Genomic DNA, 18,784 nt, shown 5'->3' with positions numbered 1-18,784 from the left:
ATTTGTGATCTTATTACGCACATTTAAAAATGTAATGCAGTCTAATTACAAGTACTTTATTTTGTAATCTGATTACTTAATCCAGATTACAGTCCATTACTACCCAACATGGCAAATAATAAAAGCAAAAGTAATACAATGTTTTATAAAGTCTCACTTTATATATATATATATATATATATATATATATATATATATATATATATATATATATATATATATATATATATATATATAAAAACGTAATGATCACTTAAAAAAAAGAGATAACATTTTTTGGATATTTTTAATTGTACATAATGATTTTGCATGTGCATGAATTTTTCCTTTGGAAAAATCTAAATTTTGTATATCTTTATTTGATAAGGAGAATGTTTTGACAGATACAGTTTTAACTCCCACTAAAGCAACAAAATTCAGGATGTTATACTGGACCTATAAGTCTATCACAAAGTGGTATGAAGGTGATGAACGTCTTATTGCTTTACAGAATCTGAAGCCTTAAATCAGCAGTGAAATGTGAATATCATGCATAAATGGGTTGGAGTCGCACAGGGACAATATTTAGTTTGGAGACTGAATTAAAATGTAATAACCTGATGTGATTGTGTATGTAATTGAATATCACATCAGTGATGGACATTTAACCATGGTTGTTTTTGTAACAGAGTACAAAGCTTGAAGCTGAAACACAAAGCTATTATCATAAAATGCTTAATTTGATCCATTGCAGAGACAAAACTTAATGACCAGATCTGGAATTTATTCTATCACAAATTTATTTTGACTGAAGACATACAAAAGTAACATGGCACTCCTTCAAGAATCATATCTATAACGTAGCACCTGGATACTTTAACCTGTATATCAATAAACACATACTTACAAAGGGTTATGATTATCAGCCATAAAAAGACAAATAACAAACTCTGGAGTAGAAATGGGAATAATCACATAAACAACACATTCTACCCTAAAAGTACCTTCTATAGGGTTAATCTTCATCTGTGTACCTTTTTAGCACTATAACTTTTTTGTCTGCCTATTTGTAAAAGTCTTCCAAAAAAGGAACTTTCTTCTAATACCAGCAGACAGAACAGCCATGTTTTGTGAGTTCTTGAAGTCCCAGAAATTGACAAGCAAATATTCGTTTCCATAAACCCTGGCTCTATTCAGCAGTACACAGACAATCTTTTTTAAAGCATACAGTATAGAGTGCATGAGAGAAATTCTTTGAAGTCCTTGGTACACTTTAAACATTATTTGAAGGCACAAACCTTTGTAACTAGCAGTTTATTTCAAATAATAAACTGCATCCTTTTTAAGGTTTTTGAAGGCATATAAACTTTTGCATTTTTAGCATTGGTTAGTTTAATTTTAAAACCAATCACCAGGTCTCCACTGGGGCTTCACTCTTCATTTGGTTGCTTTTTTAAAAACATGCTTGTGTTCCAATGGAAATCATGTCCTTAATTTTGGTCAGTTAAAAGTGTGTAACTGCAGTACCCCTGTCCTGATTGAGCAATTTTGAAAATAAATCCACACACACACACACACACACACACACACACACACAGCAAGACCTGACATGAACTTGAATTTGTCAGAAAGTGAACTTGAAATTCCCATCAGAAATATTTTTGATGAGGGGCTTCAGAGATCTTAATCAAAAGCCTCCTGAAATCTGTCAAACATTTTAGGAAAAAAATAGCACTCTGAGAAAGAGTAAGCCAGTTCTATTTACAAAACATTTAGATGGCCAGACCCTGTTGCAATTAATGCCACGAAGATAAAATAGATTTTGAAATCTGTGCTGTGCTAGACTTACTACACTTAAATTTCCAGCTGTTTACATAAACCCTGTTCCTACCGGTAAGGACAAACACTAACTCCTGCACTTATATAGTAAACTGCATTTACTGTCAACTGTGAGCAAAACACACAGTCATCACATATTACAAATCATTCATCCATCCCCTCATGCATCAACCTATACACATTTGAATCTTTTCTTCCCCTTCATTACATAACATCCACAAAGAACTCGCTGGGGTTGCCCATGGCCAAGTGGAAAGACTGCCTGGAGGCCGTGAGCTCAGGAGGGACTGAGGCCAGGTCTCGGGTTGGTGGAGCTCCAGGAGGTCCACCAAGAGTGCTGGAGGGCAGCAAGCCAGGATGTGGGGGCAAAGGTGTTTGTGGGTGTGGGGCTCCAAGTGCTAAGTGTGGGTGTGGATGCTGGGGCACCATCATCACCATCATTGGGTTGTAAGGGATGGGGATTCCAGGTGGATACGGAGCAAGGTGAGTGGGCGGGATACGATGATGCGAGCGCTGACTTGAGCGACTGTGTTCACTGGGCGTGGCCGAGCCGTGGTCCCGTCTCAGGCTGCTGCGAACAGAGGAGTCTGATTCACTGCCGCTGCCAGAACGTGAGTCAGCCCCGCCCACGGCAGGAGATTTGTCATCACGTGTGCTCCCACCCGCTGTACTGCCAGCTACACTCTTACTGCCCCTTCTCCTTTCTCCGTCACTCCGTGTAGAGCCACTGCTGTGACTCCCTGAGGAGGAGAGAGACCAAAACACACATAATCTGTGTTAGCAGGTTCTCTAGGCACACAAATCTCTTCAAAGAACACGAACAGTCCTCTTGCACACCTAAATTAGTCCCACAATAGACAAACATTTCCCAGACTTTACAATTACCAGACCTCTCTGATACTACATCAGTAATTCAGTCAGTATGTTTACTTGTTCGATATCACTGGACTAAGAGAAAATTTCTTGTACAACCCCAGTTGCGAAAACACTGGGACAATATGGAAAATTCTAATAAAAACAAAACGGGATTCATTTTTTTTTTTTGTGTGTGTGTGTGTGTGTGTGTGTGTGTTTTTATATACACTTATTTCAAATCAGATGATTGCAATACACTCCAAAAAAGTTGGGACAGTCGAGAGTTTACCACTGTGAAACATCATCATTTCTTCTAATAACACTAATTAAGCATTTGTGCACTGAAAACACAAGTTTGTTTAGTTTAGCAAGCAGAATTTTCCCCCATTCATCTTTTATGCAGGTCTTCAGCTACACAATTGTATGGGGTCTTCCTTGCCATACTGTGAGCTTCATAATGCCCCACATATTCTCAGTTGGAGACAGGTCAGGACTGCAGGCAGGTCAATCTAGCACCCACAATCTCTGCCTATGCAGCCATGCACTTGTAATCCGGGCAGTACGTGATTTGGGGTTGTCCTGCTGAAAAATGCAGGGATGCCACTGGAAAAATGGCATCTGTGTGGCAGTATCTGTTCCTCCAAAATTTGTACATTAATGGTGCCCTCATAGATGTGCAAGTTACCCATGCCATGAGCACTGACACACCACTGGCCCATACAGACACTGGCTTTCGGACCTGACACTGATAACAGCTTAGATGGTCCTTTTCGTCTTTGACCCACAGAACATGACAGCTGTTTTTTCCAAAAACTATTCAAAATGTGGACTCATCAGACCACAAAACACCGTTCCACTGTTGTACTTTCCATCTCAGATGAGACCGAGCCCAGAAAAGTTGGCAGAACTTCTGGACAGTGTTGATGTAGAGCTCCTGCTTTGCATTGTAAAGTCTTAACTTGCATCTGTGGATGCAGCGGCGAATGGTGTTGACTAACAGAGGTTTACTGAAGTATTCCTGAGCCCATGTCACGATATCCATTACAGATGAACGATGTTTTCACATGAGATCACACACATTCAGAAATCGTTTTCAGCCTTGCCCTTTACGGACAGAGATTTGACCAGATTCCTTGAATCTTTTAACTATATTGTGCACTTTAGAGGGGGAAATGCCCCAAATCCTTCCAATTTGTCTTTAGGGAACATTGTTCTCAAAGTGCTGGATTATTTGCTGAAGCATCTGTTGGCAAATTGTTGAGCCTCGACCCATCCTTCCTCTTGAAGGACTAGGCTTTTTTTTTTTTTTTTTTTTTTTTTTTTTGAGTCTCCTTCTAACACAATTGCCTCACCCGTATAACATCTGTTTCACATCACCTTGTTAATTCAGCTCGTCAGATTTTTATCAGTCCTAAATTTTCCCCTGTCTCAAATGTTTTGGAACATGTGATTTGAAATAAGTTTATATTTTCAAAAAACAATTAAATTCACAAGGTAAAACATCAAATAATGTGTTGTTGTAGTGCTTTCAATATAGCACAGGGTGTACAGAATTTACAAATCACTCCTTTTTGTTTTATTAGGATTTTCCATACTGTCCCAACTTTTTCGGAATTGGGGATTTTAATGCTTTGGGCCGGTTCTTCAGGGGGGCCTGGCCGGACTGGAGGGGGGAAAGGCTGTTCCATATTGTAGAGCGCATCTAAATGCGTTCAGCGGAAGAGGCGGACACAAACATGGAGGCAGTCCACAACAGCGAAAGCCGCCGGGGTAGCGCACGTTGATGGAATAACTGTCTGCATATCAAATGTTCTTATATTTTGCTTATGGTAAACTATTTGTAGGGCTTTACTGGTTGTTTAGATCAGTGTTACTATCAGAAATAATTAACAATTATTTCTGTAGTTATTAATCAATATTTAAATTAATTAATTGGATCTAACTCATTAAAACCTCATATGGGACTCCAGTAAATGTAGTGTGCTACGTTTAGGAGCAAGTTTGGTTATTAGCAATAATTAATAATTATCAAAGACAATTATTAATTATTAAAATCAATAGAACATCGATGAGAATCAATGTTAGCTTTTTTTAATCCTTTAAAATCAACAATTATCAAAGATAATCGTTAATTGTTAACATCGATGAAACATTAAAATTAACACTAGCTTATTGATCATTCAAATTCAACAATCATCAAAGATAATTATCAATTATCAAAAATCAATAGAATATTAATAAGGATTAACATTGACGGGGCACCACCCTGGAATCAGGGACTAATAACCGAATATTAAAACGGTCTCAATATTAGATTGTTTTCTTAGCAAAATCGACATCCGAAGAATATCGATTTTCGGGAAAAAAAAACAATGAATGAAGGTTTGAATCCGAGCCCTGACATCCCGTCAGCATGACACAGGTGTATGCAAAACAAACCAAAACACTTCTCTTTGAAATATAAACAAAAGTTTATTTATGCAGTAATATCAATTAATAATTAATACAATGCAGTCAATAAACTTCCGACTTACAACTACAAACTAAACAGTGATATGATTACATATGGAAATAAAAATAACTCTATAACACATTGGGTGTGTGTGTGTGTGACAGTGTGTGTGTGTAAGGAGGGACGCGCACAAAACAACGGACGTGACTCTCATGGAGAGTATGTCACGCGAGACTTCCGCCAGGGAATATGACCAAGAATGGGGGCGGAGATGGTGTCTACCAGTTACCGCGTATATCCGCTTGTACGATAGCTTAGGGACAAAGCTGGACTTTAGCATTTAAGCTATCTACGAGCCAAAATGTGTGCCAGAATGTTTGTGAGGGGTTGCGTGCCTGCGTGTGTGTGTGTGTGTGTGTGTGTGTGTGTGTGTGTGTGTGTGGTTAGTACGAGAGAGAGAGAAGTGACGGCCCTAAAGCTGATTTCGCGATCGTGGGAGAGAAAACAGCTGTTTAGTTCATCGCTCAGAGACGCGGTGGACGGCTCGTAAACAGTCCCGCGTACTTTGACTATTTAGTGGATGAACTCAGTTGCTGTCTCACCCACGATGGCGAAATTGCACAACAATTCAATTAGGTTGGACCACAATACAGCAAAACAAATTTGTGATAATTAATACCCTGAGTATTAATAATGAGCGGACATGGCGGTCCATAAACTGTACAAGCAAAAACCTTGAAACACAAGAATAACACACTATAATATTCTATCTCTGCCCAGACGTAAACCTCTTACTTGTATCGCATGAGGACACAGGTAGAATGTGTGTTCATCCGTCCTTTAACTCTGACCCGGTTCCTTGAGGCTCGGGTGATGACGGGAGGCCGTTTCCTCGCTCTATCGGCAGGCGGTACGGCTGTTGATTCTCGGCGGGCTGGCGGAGAACTCAGAAATGTCGACTTGAAGATTGAAGATGGAAGAGAAATCTTTAATCTCTTCACTTCTGTAGGCAAACGGATGAAGATGCGAATTGCTCTGCGGTCTCCTTCGGATCCGTTAGAGTGTTTGGTTGAACACAGAGTAATCTCAACTCGTCCAGCGAGATGGAGATTGTATGGCTACAGTTTCAAGTCGAACATTACTTCCCTGTGCCACGAGGTTGCACCTGAGAGCAGCAAAAAGCTACGTCCGTATTCAGTGAACTAAGTCACTGGAAGTGAAATCTTTAAGCATTTCAGAATTATTTCAACTCCTGATGATGTCATGTTCGAGGGACGTTCTGTTGTGTGCCTCATCCAATAGGAGTCGAGAGTTCGATCCTCCAGTGAGCAAGGATTCCTGGATTTGTAGTCTGTTTTGGACTCCCTTTGTTTGATTTTGGCGCGATTTTTATCAGTAAAATTTACGACTTAGAAGGTGGGGGCTTGAGTTATGTTTTTACGACTGTGTTAGGCCTGCCTTTGTCTTCTATCTGAATACATGAGGCCCAACATATTTAAACAACGACACTGTAATCCATGAAGAAATACACTACTATATAAATGTTTTCTCTCCCATTATAAGGCATGTTTGCTTAATGTACCAAAACAGCTGCCCTGGAAAACCAAACTTTTTAGCACATTAAAAAACAGATGAGAAGTGGCTTAACGTGCTTAATGATGGGACAGAAAACGTTTAATGTTAAAATATTTTCTTTCTCAGTGGATTGCGGTTTTGTTCTTTTAGCAAAAGACTGTTTTGCGTTGTTGTTGCATTAGTACATTAAAGGATTAGTTCATGCCATCCCAGATATGTATGAATTTCGTTCTTCAGCAGAACACAAAGATTTTTAGAAGAATATTTCAGCTCAGTAGGTCCATAAAATGCAGGTAAATGCCAGGTGTAAGGAAAATTTCAGTATTTAAAATGTTTTTTTTACTAAAAATTCACAAGTGTCGAATACACGCTGCCTATTGCGTGATGTAAGCAAATTTGCAAATTCATGTGAGAACTGACACGTGAAATTCAAAAAATATGGAAGCGCAGTGTTGTTTACAACAGAGAAGCATAGAAAATCAAACATACAGTAGATGCCTCATTAGGCTGGTTTGGATATGACAACTGCGGCACCATCTTGGAACGGTCAAAAAGGAGAGCTGTTTGAATCGGTTTGAATGCAAGTGAGTGAGTGGAAGAGATGCCTCAGACCGAGCTCCTTGCTCAGAGCGCTGCATAAACTGCTTTTGTGTGGAAACAGTATCACGGCCCATAGAAACAGCTGCTAATAAGGTATCTACGTATGAATATCTATGCAGATGAGGCTTACGTGCTTACGTAACGCACGAGGCAGTTTGAACTCCACCCTCGTCAACGAGCTGGCCGGAAGTGAACATTTTTAGTAAAAAAGTTTTAAATATTGATCTATTTCTTAAACACACCTAGTGTTTCACTTCAGATGACATTAGTCCACTGGATTCATATGGATTTCTGCTTTTCAGGGCTTCAAGAATTTGGCACCCATTCTCTTGCATTGTATGGACAAACAGAACTGAGATATTCTAAAAATCTTTGTTTGGGTTCTGCTGAAGAAAGACAGTCATACACACCTGGGATGGCATGAGGGTGAGTAAATGATGAGAGAATTTTCATTTCTGGGTGAACTATCACTTTAAGTCACTTTAACCATTTTTCATGCTAGACCTCTTAGATTGTCTTGTTTATTTATGTCAGTGAATTGCAATAAATTATCATATTTAGCTGCAAGACCATCCCAACATATGATGGGTATTTAACCTGCCATATTTGTCATCCTTCCTTCAAATATTCTGTTATGCATTTTGTCATGTATACTTAGACAAACAGATGAAGACAATGCAAAAACCTGTTGTAGCTCGATTATAACTGTCCATGTAACGATACTGAGTGTCTCATCACACACACAGAGTTGTTTTTAAACATACTGGTGTGTGTGTGTGTGTGTGTGTGTGTGTGTGATGCTGAACTTGTGTGGTGTTCACTAGTTGCCAGTGTGTCAAAATGCTCTTTGACACTGACAACACAACTGTTCATTTCAGTTTTATGTACATTCCAATAAATGCTGACACATTTCACAAAAAGTATATTTTTGTCTGTAATTTTACAGTTTGTTGATATTTTTCTATTCTAATGTCCTATTAGATGCACCACTAAAAGCAACATAAGCGTTTATCAAATCGAACCAAACCAATAACTACAAAAGCATGAGAAATTTTAACCAATATACCCCTAGACTAAGGGTGAGAGTCTCTTGTTACCTTCACTATGCTGGCTGCCCGCACTGCCTGGGCCGTAGCTGTAGTTGGACAGTTCGTGGTAGGGAGGGGGCTGCGTGGTGAAGGGGTGAGGGTACTGGTATTGGAAGGAGTGCAGCATGGGCCACGGTGTTGCCCCTGGCAATGGAAGCGGAGCCAAAGTGTCCTGGTCTGAAGCACCACTTGAACCATCATTGTCATTAAGAGACAGGTTGACCATGTCTGAGAGGAGGAGGAAGTGTGTGTGTTTGAGAGATGGGAAAAGCAGTTAAGAAACTAAATCCATGGTAATCAATCACTTTTCAATCAAAATTAAAAGAACATTGAAGCACTGTAATCCACACTGGGTAAAATAGTTTTGTGCCTCAAAATAGAATATGAAAGTGGGAAAGGTGATTCTACTCACAATTGTCGCAGTTGTTCAAGTCTCCAAAAATGTAGTAACACTGTTCAGAGAAGGTGATCTTGTTAACGGTGTGTCTGATGAAGCCAGCCTTTAGTAGGTTACTGGCATATTTACGAGCTTCTCGACGGTCCTGAAAACCATCAATGTGATGGTACAACCACTCAACCACATCTGAACCTGCACACAAACATAAACCCAGAAGCACACGTTAGGCTTAAGGCCCACTTCTGCATGCAAAACTTCAAAATATGGGCTTCCTGCTTGACTGTTTGTTTAGGATATGGTGCTCTTAGGTAAAACCGACCCAGGAAAGCACTGGGAATGGTGATCTTCAGCCACATTCGGTCTCGGACCTCCAACCCTGATTCTGGAGACGCCATGGCCTTAGCGACTGATGCCATGTCAGAGCGCAGAGACAGGTTAAACTCATCAATGCCTGCAGACAGAGAGAGGACGAGAGAGAGATTGGTGTTATGATGAATTGATTACAGTGAGGGCAAAGCAGAGAAAGAAATGGGAGGGGGCTAAGAGAGAGCTTGCTTGTAAAACAAACATCTAGAAATAGGAAAGGTCAATTTACAGACAGTCAATTTATGTGAATAGAGATATGCTTACGTTCAGTTTCAGTGACGGATGAGCTGGAGGTGATTGTGCTGCCAGGGTAGGACGGAAAAGCCCCTGTCAGAGCTACAGAGTGACTGACCCATGCAGCAGGGTCTATGGGCCGGATTGGCTCATCTGACAGAGTAGATGGGGAGGGATGTCAGATAAAAAAAAAACATTCAGAAAATAACATCTCAAAAGTCTGTCAATGCTTTTAAAAAATGTAAATAATTAAGACATAAAAGAAAAACAATGCATTATTATATTGCATTATATGCATTATTATAAAATATAGAGAGATTAAACTCTTTATATACATAACACATAAATATAAAAACACAGCTGTCTGAAACACTTGATTCTGATTTGTCAGTCTCTGCATTCTATGCTGAAACATTAATTTCCCAGGGAACATTTCTCTCTTATCCATCTGCAGCCTCTTTTGTTCCCCTCAAAAAATAAAACAAATTACCATTAAATTAAGGGACAGTTCACCCCAAAAATTCTCTCATCATTTACTCACCCTCATGCCATCCAAGATGTATATGACTTTCTTTCTTCTCCTGAACACAAATTAAGATTTTTAGAAGAATATTTCAGCACTGCAGGTCCTCACAATGCATGTGAATGGTGACCAGAAATCAGAAGGTCCAAAAAGCACATAAAGGCAGCATAAAAGTAATCCATATGACTCCAGTGGTTATATCCATATCTTCAGAAGTGATATGATAGGTGTGGGTGAAAAACAGACAAGTCCTTTTATACTATCAATCTTCACCTTTGACCAGCCCCAACCAGTAGGGAGCTGAATGTGAAAGTGAAAGTCACTTTCACACTAGAATGTGGAAGTAAAAGTGAAAGTGTGGAGTTAAAGTAAAAAAAGGACTTAAATATTGACCTGTGTCTCACCCACACCTATCATATTGCTTCAGAAGACATAGATTTAATCACTGGAGTCGTATTGATTACTTTTATACTGCTTTCGAGCCATTAAAGTTATGGTCACCATTCACTTGCATTGTGAGGACCAACAGAGCTGAATTATTGTTTTGTATATCTCTGTATTTTGTTCTGCAGAAGAAAGAAAGTCATACACATCTGGGATGACATGAGGGTGAATGATGAGAGAATTTTAATTTGTGGGTGAACTACCCCTTTAACATTTCATGTCCACTAATAATTTATTAATTTATGTATTAAATTGCCGTTTAATTTATTTACAGTCCGGATAATGTTCAGTTATTCGGTCAATCTCACAAGAGTAACCCTGATCAGGACAATGATGCAAAGCTGTACATAATATGCTGACTGTACATTATCCCTTGCATATTGGCTTGTTAATTTGTATTAGTACTTTTGTGTCTGCATTAAAGCTGCATAATTTCTACACCACTAGCGCCACTGAACGGAATTGCGAAAATAAATGTTGTTTTCAAACAGCCTTCCAAATACACCCCTCGTCTGCCGTTGATCGAACAAAGAGACAGTCCCAGCCTTATGCTAAAATGCTTTCAATTATTATTTTTTCACATCAATCTACACTCCCATAATGACAACGCAAAAACCAAATTTTTTTGATAACTTTGCAAAATTTATTAAAAATAAAAAACAAATATCACACTGATGTAAGTATTCAGACCCTTTGCTATGACATTTGATATTTAGCTCAGGTGCATCCCATTTCTCTGGATCATCTTTGAGATGTTTTACACTTTGATTGGAGACCAACTTTGGCAAATTCAACTAATTGGACATGATTTGGAAAGGCACACACCTGTCTATATATAAGGTCTCACAGCTGAAAATGCATTTCAGAGCAAAAACCCAGCCATGAGGTCAATGGAACTGCTTGAAGAGCTCAGAGACAGGATTGTGTCGAGGCACAAATCTTTGGCTGCATTGAAGGTTCCCAGGGGCACAGTGGCCTCCATAATTCTTAAATGGAAGAAGTTTGGAACAACTAGGACTCTTCCTAGAGCTGGCCGCCCAGCCAAACTGAGCAATCAGGGGAGAAGGGCCTTGGTAAGAGAGGTGACCAAGAACCCGATGGTCACTCTGGTTGAGCTCCAGAGATCATGTGTGGAGAAACTTGCAGAAGGACAACCATCACTGCAACACTCCACCAATCTGAGCTTTATGGCAGAGTGGCCAGACGGAAACCTCTCCTCAGTGCAAGACACATGAAATCCCACTTGGAATTTGCAAAAAAGCACCTAAAGGACTCTCAGACTGTGAGAAACAAGATTCTCTGGCCTGATGAAACAAAGATTGAAATGTTTGGCCTCAATTCCAAGCGTCATGTCTGATAGAAACCAGGCACCACTCATCACCTGAGCAATACCATCCCAACGATGAAGTATGGTGGTGGTAGCATCATGCTTTGGGGGTGTTTTTCAGGGTCAGGAACTGGGGGACTGGTCAGGGTTAAAGGAAAGCTGAACGCAGCAAAATACAGAGATATACTTAATGAAAACCTGGTCCAGAGCGCTCAGGACCTCAGACGGTCCCCATCCAACCTGACAGAGCTTGAGAGGATCTGCAGAGAAGAATAGCAGAAAATCCCCAAATCCAGGTGTGCAAAGCTTGTCGCATCATACCCAAAAAAGACTTGAGGCTGTAATAACTGCGAAAGGTGCTTTAACTAAGTACTGAGTTAAGGGTCTGAATTCTTACATCAACGTAATATCAGTTTTTATTTTTCATAAATCTACAAAGTTTTCAAAAATCTGGTTCTAATTGGGTATGGAATGTATATGTGAAAAAGAAGAATTTCACTGTATATGTGCAAATGTATAATGTGTGATAAATAAAGAAAATTATAATTATAATTAGATTGATGTAAAAAAAATGTTTTGAAGCATTTTATCATAAGGCTGCAACATAACAAAATGTGAAAAAAATGAAGGGGTCTGAATACTTTATGAATGCACTGTACGTTTATTTGTATTAGAAAGTACATGTTTGTATTTGTATTATGTTTATTTGTATTACATAGCACTTGTCCGTATTTATATTACATTTATTTGTATTACATAGCACTTGTTCATATTTGTATTACGTTTATTTGTATTACCTAACACTTGATTGTATTTGACGTATACAATAGTATTAACGTATTAAACGTATTTGTATTACGTTTATTTGCATTACATAGCACCTGTTCGTATTTGTATTATGTTTATTTGTATTACCTAACACTTGATTGTATTTGACGTATACAATCGTATTAACCGTATTTGTATTACGTTTATTTGCATTACATAGCACTTGTTCGTATTTGTATTACGTTTATGTTTATTACACAGCATGTTTGTATTTGTATTACATTTATCTGTATTATATATTACAGTACTTGTTTATATTTGTATTAAGTTTATTTGTATTACATAACACTTGTTTGTATTTTTATTACATTTATTTGTTTTTGTATAACCACTTCTTTGCCAAGCAGATAACTTTATGAATTGCATGCCTGCCATCTGCTGATCAAAGCGGTCTAAAATGCTTTTTGTAAGTCGCTCTAGATAAAAGAGGTCTGTTAGTTGCCTTAAATGTAAATGTCATGTGATAAACAGAGATTAGATAATGAGACTCACTGCGCGGCAGGGTGAAGTATCCTTGAGGAGAGGGGTCCCAACATTTTGCTACAGTCAGGATGATGGGTCTAGGAGAATACATTTCATAATTACATTTGCAGGTTATATACTGCTGTATACTGATGTACTTAATGGTAATGCTCTGCATATACTGTGAAATGTGGCTTTCCTACAGTAAGTGCAAGGCAACACTCTGACGGCTCACCCTGGTTTGTGTACGATCTCACGTAACACCTTGACTGCATCATCATTACTCATGTTCTCAAAGTTGATATCATTCACCTGCAAAAAAAGACAAATTAGAAAACAAAACCTTTTTTAACTTTATAACCATCAATTAAATATGAATCGGCTGTATCACATTCTGTACAACTCCTCCCTGTAGCAGTAAAATAACTCATCTTGTCTAGATGTAATTACTATTCAAACGGTTATGATTATATCTTTGAAGCAGGCTGTGGACTGAACGTGTGGTATCAAAAATTTGGCCATTTAGGTTGAGAGCCATTACAATGGCAGTTGTCACAATCTGACAGGCTGGATGATCACACAGAAGGAAGACGTTAAGACACATGCAGGTCTTACAGTTGTGCCTCCCATGAGGTTACACACACACACACACACACACACACACACACACACACCTGCAGCAGCATGTCCCCAGGCTCAATGCGTCCGTCAGCACCCACAGCTCCTCCCTTCATGATAGAGCCAATGTAGATGCCTCCATCTCCTCTCTCGTTACTCTGACCCACTATACTAATGCCCAAGAAATTATACTTCTCTGTAGGAAACAAGTGCACAAGCATCAGACAGATGGACAAGAGTAGAGCGTATTTTGTATTAAACAAACTTTCCATGCAATAAATAATGGGAACAATGCAAAAATGAATTAAACAGAGAGAAAAAAAAAAGATGCAAAAGGAATGGCACCAACCCATGTTAAGAGTGACTGTGACAATATTTAAGGACATGGTTGAATCTGTTACACTACTGAAAGAGGAGGCCTGTAATAAAACACAGAAAGGGAAACTCATTAAAATCAAACTTTTCTGAAAAGACAATCAAGAACAAACAGGTGTTTCATCCACAGTATGACTCTTAAACCTGTGTTCTGTGTGCTGTTGTATGTATGTTTTGTTTTGTGTGTTTGTTTTTTATTATTATTTATTCATGTATTTTTAATTAATAAATTTGCTTATTTTGGTTTCTAGCCCTTTTCATATGTGCCCAACAGTCATGTACAGTGCATCCAGAAAGTATTCACAGCGCTTCACTTTTTCCACATTTTGTTGTGTTACAGCCTTATTCCAAAATGGATTAAATTCATTATTTTCCTCAATATTCTACAAACAATACCCCATAATGACAACGTAAAAGAAGTTTGTTTGAAATCTTTGCAAATTTATTAAAAATAAAAAACAAAACAAAAATCACATGTACATAAGTATTCACAGCCTTTGCCATGACACTCAAAATTGAGCTCAGGTGCATCCTGTTTCCACTGATCATCCTTGAGATGTTTCTACAACTTGATTGGAGTCCACCTGTGATAAATTCAGTTGATTGGACATGATTTGGAAAGGCACACACCTGTCTATATAAGGTCCCACAGTTAACAGTGCATGTCAGAGCACAAACCAAGCCATGAAGTCCAAGGAATTGTCTGTAGACCTCCAAGACAGGATTGTATCGAGGCACAGATCTGGGGAAGGGTACAGAAAAATGTCTGCAGCCTTGAAGGTCCCAATGAGCACAGTGGCCATCCGTAAATGGAAGAAGTTTGGAACCACCAGGACTCTTCCTAGAGCTGGCCGCCTGGCCAAACTGAGCGATTGGGGGAGAAGGGCCATAGTCAGGGAGGTGACAAAGAACCTGATGGTCACTCTGACAGAGCTCCAGCATTTCTCTGTGGAGAGAGGAGAACCTTCCAGAAGAACAACCATCTCTGCAGCACTCCACCAATCAGGCCTGTATGGTAGAGTGGCCAGACGGAAGCCACTCCTCAGTAAAAGGCACATGACAGCCCGCCTGGAGTTTGCCAAAAGACACCTGAAGGACTTTCATACCATGAGAAACAAAGATTGAACTCTTTGGCCTGAATGGCAAGCGTCATGTCTGGAGGAAACCAGGCACCGCTCATCACCTGGCCAAAACCATCCCTACAGTGAAGCATGGTGGTGGCAGCATCATGCTGTGGGGATGTTTTTCAGCGGCAGGAACTGGGAGACTAGTCAGGATCGAGGGAAAGATGAATGCAGCAATGTACAGAGACATCCTTGATGAAAACTTGCTCCAGAGCGCTCTGGACCTCAGACTGGGGCGAAGGTTCATCTTCCAACAGGACAATGACCCTAAGCACACAGCCAAGATAACAAAGGAGTGGCTACGGGACAACTCTGTGAATGTCTTTGAGTGGCCCAGCCAGAGCCCAGACTTGAACACGATTGAACATCTCTGGAGAGATCTGAAAATGGCTGTGCACCGACACTTCCCATCCAACCTGATGGAGCTTGAGAGGTCCTGCAAAAAAAAAAATGGGAGAAACTGCCCAAAAATAGGTGTGCCAAGCTTGTAGCATCATACTCAAAAAGACTTGAGGCTGAAATTGGTGCCAAAGGTGCTTCAACAAAGTACTGAGCAAATGCTGTGAATACTTATGTTCATGTGATTTGTTTCGTTTTTTATTTTTAATAAATTTGCAAAGATTTCAAACATACTTCTTTCACATTGTTATTATGGGGTATTGTTTTAGAATTTTGAGGAAAATAATGAATTTAATCCATTTTGGAATAAGGCTGTAACATAACAAAATGTGGAAAAAGTGAAGCGCTGTGAATACTTTCCGGATGCACTGTATCCTGTTTAATAGCCAAAATATTGTGGGGTCCTGGGATTCATTTTTTTCTTTTGAGAATTATACTGGGACATTTGTAAGTGACTTTTTTAGTTGTTTCAAAAATGTATCACATACACACACATACACAAAAAAAAAGTCAGAATGCCATACCCTTTCCAGCCGAGGGCGCTGTTTCCTGCGTCTGCGATGACGCTTCAGTAACCTAGCTGCTGTGCTCTGCTCTGTGGAGCTACTGAACCTGTTCACAAACATTTACCAAAACAAATAATAATCATCAAAGCATAATCTGCTATATTGAATAAAAACTGAATAAAATTGTGCACAAATGCTCATACACTTATAAAGTTCAATTATTTAAATAAGTGGTTCACAATATTTTCATGACATTATTCGAAGCCCCACAAACTAGGAGTGTACAATGTATTAAAATTCTTATCACAATTACATTTATGATTCCAGATGTTTCAGGAACTGTCAGTTTATACGTTGAAGGCCAACGTCTTGATTTTAGCTCATTTCAGCAATTTAAACTAATTTCAAATTATTTAAAGTCACCTTGAAGCCCTTTTCGAAGTTTGCTGAGATCCTCAAGTCTGGATAAGAAATGCTTATTTAAATGATTTATGATTGCAAGAAAAAAAATCCATAAAATGAAGACTGAAATGACATGGACTTGTTTGACGGATTAATTCACCCAAAAATGACAAGTCTGTCATCATTTACTCATCCTCTTCATGTTGCTGCAAACACTTATGACTTTATTTCTTCCATGGAAGAAAGAAACACAAAAAGATAGTCACCATTCACTTTCATTGTATGGAAAAACAAATTTGCAATGAAAGTGAAGGGTGACTGAGGCTTTTACGTTCCATGGAAGAAAGTCATATATGTTTGAAAAAGTATGAGGGTGAGTCATTTTTGATTGACCTATCCCTTTAAGAACTGGTTACATGTTTGTATTTTATCGAAATTAAACCCTCTCAGACCTGCTCATTGTATCATCATCATCATCTGAATCACAGAAGCTGGTGGTCTCCAGTTCACTGCTCATCATTGTGGTCGCACTCTCATAGCCTGCCAGGTGTCTGTCCATATGGGACTGACCATTCATACGTGGCCCTGAGACTGAAACAGGATGTATTAAAACACTGTTGTTAACACAAACTTAACACGGTTGAGATCATTCACAAAATAATTACATTAGTTTAAACAAACATAAGTGGCAGAGCAAACTCATGTGTGTGTGTGTGTGTGTGTGTGTTTGTGTTTGTGTTTGTGTGTGCATGCATGTGTGCATCTCACCATGTTGCTCTTGGCTCTCTCTGGGGCGAGGTCTCTCTCTCCTGAAAGACACGACTGATTCGGTCTCTGTTTGATCATCTAAGGTCTCCAGACTGCCTGCAGTGTTGGGACTACACACAAACAACCATTTACATTCAAGACATACCTCTTCAATCTATGCATGATGCTAAATAAAAAAAATCTGTCTTTAGAAAATCTATTTCCCTGATGACAGACTGATAGCAAAACAGATACACTGTAAAAATCCTACTTTTGATGAGTATCTTAGTCTTGGTTTCCAGTAAACATATCTAAAATAAGATCAATTTACAGTACCCGTGAAGTGTATTTTGTCTTATTCCACCAGAACTCAGAAGGTCCAAAAAGCACAAAGGCAGCATAAAAGTAATCCCTATGACTACAGTGGTTAAATCTTTATCTTCTGAAGCAATATAAAAAAGTGGGTGAGAAACAGATCAATATTTAAGTTATTTTTACTATAAATATCCACTTTCACTTTCACTTCCACATTCAGGTGTGGAAGTGACATAAATATTGTTCTGTTTCTCACCCACACCTATAATATAATTTTAGAAGATATGGATTTAACCACTGTAGTCATAGGGATTACTTTTATGCTGCCTTTGTGCTTTTTGGACCTTCTGAGTTCTGGTCACCATTCACTTGTATTGTATGCACCTACAGAGTTGAGATATTCTTCTAAAATCTTAATTTTAAGATTTAAATAGAAATTTCTTAATTTGTGTTCTGCAGAAGAAAGAAAGTCATACACATTTGGGATGGCATGAGGGCGAGTAAATGATGGGAATATTTCTATTTTTTGGATGAACTATCCCTTTAAGCATAAATTATACAACTAAATTTCAAGACAAAAAAGTAATTATATAATTTCCGACAAAACATGGTGGTTGGCACTTTCTTCAAAAAAACAAAGCAGGTTCATCAAAATCTTGATGCATTAAAATAATCGTAGTTTTAAAATGTGTCTTCATTCAATGAAAGTTGCTCAACAAAAACTGTACATTATGTCACCGATTCCCATTCAACAACATGTGCATGAGAATGAGAAGAGATACAATTTTAAAGGGACAAGAGAGTGGGGTAGGCCACGGCAATTTATATTTACCTTCATAACGAAGAGACTACTACAAACCAATCTGCCATCTTTTGAAATAGAACCATACTCAATGGCCCTAAGAAGTATTTGGAGGACACTTTTGGACACTTAAGTCAAACTAATTTCATTACATTAGGAAAACCAAATGGCATCAGCAAAAATGATGCTAGACATTTCCTCAAAACTTTTGATTTGATTTTTTGCTTTATATGTGCTATCTTTCTTTAAAATGAATCCCACTTAGCTTGATATTTTGTTGCATAATGCAAAGACATCCATACATTTTTAAGTGTGGTTTAAGGCCCCTGCACACTTCCAATAAAATCAAAGAACGAACAGATGTGGCATCATTCAGTACAAACACTGGCCAAAACGAAGGTGTTTTTGAGTTTGTTTCGTAGCAGCTGTCCATTGGAATGTTCAGGAAAACTTCTTACTGGCTGCTTAACACATTCTTTCTGCCATTGGTCCACATCAACGGTAGATACGACCTGGTGCTCCACCTA

General features: G+C 38.7%; 1 protein-coding gene across 1 annotated transcript in view; it reads right to left on the bottom strand.

Annotated features, from left to right (window-relative positions):
- Positions 1-438: 438 nt before the first annotated feature.
- The window catches only part of LOC127448654 (segment polarity protein dishevelled homolog DVL-2-like), a 32,561-nt gene continuing 14,215 nt past the window's right edge, over positions 439-18,784 (bottom strand). Inside the window, exons 4-15 of the mRNA XM_051711345.1 lie at positions 17,162-17,271; positions 16,846-16,984; positions 16,010-16,097; positions 13,937-14,006; positions 13,644-13,783; positions 13,205-13,281; positions 13,000-13,067; positions 9,416-9,538; positions 9,105-9,236; positions 8,801-8,977; positions 8,398-8,616; positions 439-2,558 (exon numbers count right to left, since the gene is read on the bottom strand). Of these exons, the coding sequence (XP_051567305.1) occupies positions 2,023-2,558; positions 8,398-8,616; positions 8,801-8,977; positions 9,105-9,236; positions 9,416-9,538; positions 13,000-13,067; positions 13,205-13,281; positions 13,644-13,783; positions 13,937-14,006; positions 16,010-16,097; positions 16,846-16,984; positions 17,162-17,271 (1,879 nt within the window). The 3' untranslated portion in view covers positions 439-2,022. The remainder of the gene's footprint in view (positions 2,559-8,397; positions 8,617-8,800; positions 8,978-9,104; positions 9,237-9,415; positions 9,539-12,999; positions 13,068-13,204; positions 13,282-13,643; positions 13,784-13,936; positions 14,007-16,009; positions 16,098-16,845; positions 16,985-17,161; positions 17,272-18,784) is intronic.

Source organism: Myxocyprinus asiaticus, chromosome 1 (genome assembly GCF_019703515.2).
Source record: "Myxocyprinus asiaticus isolate MX2 ecotype Aquarium Trade chromosome 1, UBuf_Myxa_2, whole genome shotgun sequence".
In the NCBI taxonomy this organism is placed as follows: Eukaryota; Metazoa; Chordata; class Actinopteri; order Cypriniformes; family Catostomidae; genus Myxocyprinus; species Myxocyprinus asiaticus.
This window is presented reverse-complemented; position numbering and strand designations above follow the sequence as displayed.